Here is a 6,000-nt window from a genome sequence, read left to right on the forward strand (position 1 = left end):
CCCAGGAGTTTGGGACCAGCCTGGACAATATAGCAAGACCCCATCTTTAAAAAAAAAAAAAATGTTTTTGAAAAAATTAGCTGGGTGTGGTGATAGACGCCTGTAGTCCCAGCTACTCAGGAGGCTGAGGTGAGAGGATCACTTAAGTCCAGCAGTTTGAAGCTGCAGTGAGCCATGACTCCACCACTGCATTCTGCCCTGGGCGACAGCGCAGGTTCCTACCTCAAAAAAGAAAAAAGACAACATCTTCCAGTCTCCCTAGCAGCTAAGGTGACTATGTGATTAGGTTCTGGTTAGTAAAACATAGGCAGAAGTTATGTATGCCTTTTAGAAAAATGTTTTGAAAGGAAGAGGACATCCTTTGTCCTCCATCCAGCTGCATGGAACTGAGAGAAGAGTCGCCAGTCCCTCACAATCATACTCTAGCTCTTCTTTCTCCCAAGAAGAGATCACAGCAACTACTGTCCCTACAACTTCCTGGACATTTAGAACAGAGCTCACAGAGGCATCTCTAGGGTCTCCCTCCCTACATAACACTAGCAAAAAGAATCTCTCCCTGCTTCCCTGGTCTAGTCTGGAAAAAAAAAATGACCCAAACAGTCCCTACAGAACCAGTGACACCCCAGATGATCTGAAGTCTCTACCCCTGAATGTGAAATAGAAACCATCTCCCTACCTGTCCTACTCTGAGAGGTGTTGCGTTCAGAAGAGACTGTGGATATGAACCCATTTGAGGTTGCAATGACATCAAAATACAATGCGACTGATGATCATTAGAGCCACAGTCAAGAAAGGATAGAGCAGCTGGAACATGGGGCGGCGGGGGGGTACTTCTAAGAACCTATCCGGAAGATATGCTTACACGAGTGTACAAAGGTGTGTGTACAATGAGGCTCACTGCAGCATTACGTGTAAGATTTAAAAGTAATAGTCATAAGTATGGTATATCCATGTAACTAAATACTATGTAGTCAATATAAAGAATAAGATAATGAATAAAACAAGAAATGAAGAATATTAATGTATTCATGGGATTATGGTGGTAGCTGCCAGAACAAAAACCAGACTGGTTCAAAGTGGTTACCTCAACTTTTGTTAAACAAGACGATGGCCGGAACAAAGGGCACATAAGAGACAAAGGTGGATAAGCCACGTCAACACACTTGGGAGACGGAAGGCAAATGGGGTGATTTGCAGAACAGAGAAAACAAGATATTCCCGTACGCGAGAGGTGGATACCTTTGAAAAAAGCCCAAATCCCAGAACCCTGGAAAAGCTCAGAACTGGGAGACACCAGGAACCTGAGAGTCTCCAAATCTCCAGATGAGCCAAAAGTGAGGAGAAATGCCAGACTCAGAAAACTGGGTGGTAAGACCTTCAGCCCCTGCCCCATAGTTGGCTCCAGAAATACGGATAAAACTGGCAAAATCCATCTCCTAGGAGAGGACTTTTCTCTGGAGAAACTAAAATCCCAAAGAAAACATCTGTAAGGTACAGACATTGGGGCATTCTTCACCAAAATGACCGAGTCCCTGTTAGTCACTCTACAATAAAGTCCATTAACTGACAACCTCTGTCTAGGTACAAAGCATTTAATCAGCTTTGTACAGACTGCAAAAGCTCAACAGACAACTAAAGGATGCTTTCAACAGAAAACAGAGACAGACGAATAAATGGAAGAATTTGGGGGAGAGAGAGACAGGGCAGGGAGCAAAAGAAAACTTAGGAGGAAAAAACAGGAAAAAACTTCAATTAATATCCTCAGAGAAAGAAAAGAATATACTGCATCTAAAATCAAGAACAGGGTGCTAATTCAAAAAGGACAATTAGAGAACAAGAAAAAGTTCTTGGAAATTCAAGGTATAAGATCTGAAATAAATCCAGAAAAGTCAGATATTTTAGGGATGTTCCTTGAAGGAAGAAACCTCCCCCGCCCCACACACACCCAGAAAAAATATGAGAAAAACATAAGAAAATTAGAGGATCAGTTCAGGAGTCTAATATCTAAAGGGCAGGAGTTCCAGAAACTAAGAAAAGAAAAAATGGAGGGAAAGAAATGAACACAGGAACACTTCAAGCAAACAGCTCTGAACTGAAGGCACAAGTATTAAATGCGAAATGTCAGAACACTGAAGATAAGGGGGAAGATCCTAAAAATTTCAAGTTAGCAAATACTGGTCATATGCAAAGGACTAAGAATCAGAATGGCAACAGACTTCCCAACACCAATTTTGGGAGCCAGAAAACAACAAAGTAATGAATGCCTTCAAAAGTCTGAAAGAAAATAATTTTCAATCTAAACAAGTCAAACCATCAACCTGTATGAGGGTAGAATACAGATTTTCAAACATCTTAGAACTTATAAAATCTACCCCCTGTGTATGCTTTCTTAGGAAGTTCCTAGAGTTAAGAGTCCACCAGAACAAGAGAATGAATCAAGAAGAGGAAGGCATGAGATCCAGGAAGCAGGTGAAGGAGAGTCCCAGGAGGCCTTGACAGTAACTAATCCAGCCTCCAGGAGACACAGAGCTGTAAGATAAATGTCTCCAGAGAAAAGAACTCAAATGAGTTTCACAAATCTTAAGAGTTTAGGAAGAATTATTAAGCAATAATAACAAATGAAACAATGAAATGAAAGCAATGATCTAACTAGTTAAGTTCAGATTTGTATTTGCATACTGTACTTGTTCACAATCGGTTTAATATTAAACCAATAATTGTGATGTACCTATATCTTGAGCAAGGGAAATTGAATTCTTACCTTCCATAACATGATGTCAGTAGAAGATATAAACTGCTAAATCAGCAAATAGCAATATAAACCTGTATTTCGAAATGGAGATAAGTACGCAAGGAAAAATACTAAAAAGTGTAGGAAGTACAACTCCAGAGTGGAGCAGCAGCCTGCTTTGTGTCAAAAAGCTGTGTAGTACTTTTGACTTTTAAAAACCATCTTCACGTATTACTTTACTACTATTAATCAAAAAAAAAAAAAAACAAAAACAACTGGTTACCTCTGAAGAGGGAGTCTATGTGAAGGATTGCGGTGAGGAAAACTTTTTTCATTTTGTGTACTTTGTACCACATGAACTACTTTTAAAAAATCAAATGCATATATGGGTTTTATAATTTAAGGAAGAAAACAAAACATTACTCCTACCTAGCCAAAGCTAATAAAAACTGGGACAAAAGGGAAGGAATAGACTTAAGAAATCCCCAAAATAAGATCTCTAAGACTTGGTGACTTAGCAATGTGTTCAATCACATGGAAGAGAAAGCTCCTGTTGTATTTACAAACATAAGAAAAGTCATATAACTAACCTGTGAAAATTTATCTTCGCAATAATTGATTTACTAAGTCATTCAGTGGCAGGTTAAATTTGGAAAGTTAATAACAGTAATAACAATGTTATTATTATTACAGACAGAGTCTCCTATTATTGCCCAGGCTAGAGTGCAGTGGTGTGATCACACCTCACTGTGACCTTAAACTCCTGGGCTCAAGCGATCTTCCCACCTCAGCCTCCTGAATAGCTGGGACACAGGTGCACACCACCAGGCTCTAGAAATTTTTGTAGTTTATTTCGTAGAGACAGGGCCTTGCTATGCTGCCCAGGCTGGTCTCGAACTTTCAGCCTCAAGCAATCCTCCCACCTCTGCATTCCAAAGTGTTGGGATTACAAGCGTGGGCTTCTGCGCCCAGCCATTAATTATTCTGCCCAGCTTTCAAACCAAGATGGTAGCTACTCATTCTTTTCTGTTAAATGCAAATGGTTAAGAATATCAATCTCCATTACAGATCTCTGACCAAATTTTCTCAATAGACTACAACATTGTTTCAAAAGATTTAAAGTTGCTCATTACAGATTTGGCATTATAATATTTATTTCAGAACAAAATGTAAATCCCAGTAGATCCCATTCACTTCTGAAATAACTATGTTTGACAAACCTCGAACACTGAGACTTTCTTGAGCATGACTTTTTACCCTGTCTAGACGGAAAAAGCATTCTTTGAAGCAGCTCCTGAAAATTTGGGCTTAGCTGCTTCCTCACCTGATGTGCGAGTACAATTGCCTAAGAGTATAATTCAAAAACGATTTGCTGAAACTCATAGATGATTCATGTCTCTATTCTGTCCTGCTCCTCTTCAAATGAGCCAGATCTTAGAGGCGTTTCAGTTTCCCCAGATACAAAGAAAATAAAGTGAGGTTGGCAGCTGGAGGAAGCGGTGCCGTCTGCAAAGCCAAAGCAACCACTTGTACCTTAACTCTTCTCCGTTTTCTCCCCTTTTCTTCCCCTGGAACCTGCTTCTCTCCTTTCTTTCTCTTTTTCCGCTTTCTGTCCTTGTGTTTGTCATGATCGTTTTTGTCTTCGAAGAGGCTGGAGTCGTGCCCCGAACTGCCCGTGGAGAGTTCGGTGACTTCGTTCCCTCCTACTTTGAGAACCAGCTTCAAGGGCTTCTCCACATACTCTTAAAAAACGAAAAGAAACGAAAGCGCGTCGATTAAAGTCGGGGCTCTCCAGGGAGTGCTAAGGATGCAGAGCGCGAAGGCGCAGCAACGCCGAAGTGGCTTTGGGTGCCCCGCGAAGCACCTGTTGAATGACAGAGCCCGGCCCAGGGGTGCGGCGCCGCCCGCCCCGAACGCTCCCACGCCTCTCGGGCCGCCTCACGTCTCCCCACCAGAGACCCACCAGACCAGGGGGACCCGGGTTCGAATGCCGCCGCCGCACGGGGGGCAGCGCGGCCTCAGGCAGGACGCGCCCCCTTCGCGGGCCTGGGCCTGCCGTGGGAGGGAAGGGCCCCGGGCCGCCCATAAGCCACTGGGAAAGAGCGGAAGCCCCGCAAAGGGGCCGAGAGCCCACCGCCCGCACCCCGGCCCACTCCTCACCCTCGTAGAGGTGTTTCTCCGACTTGTGCTTCTTGTGCTTCTTGCCCATGTCCGACCGGGCCCCGGTGCCCGCCCCCCGCGCCAGACCCAGGCCGTGCGGCGCCGCTTCCGGTCCGGGCCAGGCGAGCGGAGGGCGGGAGCGGGGCCCGCGAGACCCCGCGCCGCGAGGCAGGGGGGCGGCGCGCGCCAGGCGGCGCGAGGCCCCTCTCGAGAAGACGGCGCGCGAGACCGGTCGGAGCCCGAGAGCGGTGGCGGGGGGGGCGAGCGGCCGGAGCAGAGGCGGGAAAGAGGGCCAGCCGCGCGTGCAGGGTGCCGGCGGCTGCGGGTGGCGGCCCCTGGCGACCGGAGGTGGCGCTGCAGCTCGCGGGCCGGGGGCGGAGTCGGGGCCGGGGGCGGAGCCGGGGCGGGGCCGGGGCGGGATCTACCGCTCAGAATCTTGTTTGTCTTCCTTCCTCCTTCTGCCCTCAATCTGTCTGTCTTGTTTCTGTCTCTGTGTGTCTCTCCCTCCCTCTCCCCTTCCCTCCCTTCTTTCTCCTCCCTGTCTCTCTTTCTCTTTCCCTTCTTCCCTTCCTCCTTCCTTCCTTTCTTCCTTCCCTCCTTACTGCCTCCCTTCAAGCCTTCCCTCTCTCTGTTCTCCCTCCCGCGTCTCCCTTCCTTCTCCTCTCCCTGTCTCCTTCCCTATTTTTTCCCTTTTCTTTTTTTACCCTTCCTCCTTCCCCCACTTTTCCTTTCTTTCCACTTTCCCTTGCTTGTTTCTTCCCTTTTACAATATTGACTGAACCAGCAAACTCAGCACATTGGTGACTGAAGATTCTAATCTTAAAAAAAAATCTTATGTGCTGATAGGTGAAGATTTCCAGATGTCTCGACTGTCTTTACTTCTAGCTGTATGGTGCTTTGTCTGTTTTCAGATAAGCTCATAATTATAGTCTCCTCTTAAGAAAGGATCTGTTATCAGTCATTTATACTTCAGGAAGAATTTGGACCCATGAATCACCTCTCCCAGGAAGATTTGCAGCTTTACCTTGAACTTCAGGGGTGAAATTATAGGCTTATATTTTAGGACCCTATTGTTGGCAAGTGATAGAAACCAATTTGAATTATTTCAA

General features: G+C 45.5%; 1 protein-coding gene across 2 annotated transcripts in view; it reads right to left on the bottom strand.

The window, feature by feature from the left end:
* BRD7 (bromodomain containing 7) overlaps positions 1–5,144 on the bottom strand; it is a 55,311-nt gene extending 50,167 nt beyond the window's left edge. Inside the window, exons 1-2 of one of the 2 annotated variants that reach the window (XM_007992833.3) lie at positions 4,892–5,144; positions 4,265–4,473 (exon numbers count right to left, since the gene is read on the bottom strand). In XM_007992833.3, the coding sequence (XP_007991024.1) occupies positions 4,265–4,473; positions 4,892–4,940 (258 nt within the window). In that variant the 5' untranslated portion in view covers positions 4,941–5,144. The remainder of the gene's footprint in view (positions 1–4,264; positions 4,474–4,891) is intronic. The other variant, XM_007992837.3, reaches the window with a different exon arrangement.
* Positions 5,145–6,000: the final 856 nt, after the last annotated feature.

Source organism: Chlorocebus sabaeus, chromosome 5, assembly GCF_047675955.1.
Source record: "Chlorocebus sabaeus isolate Y175 chromosome 5, mChlSab1.0.hap1, whole genome shotgun sequence".
In the NCBI taxonomy this organism is placed as follows: Eukaryota; Metazoa; Chordata; class Mammalia; order Primates; family Cercopithecidae; genus Chlorocebus; species Chlorocebus sabaeus.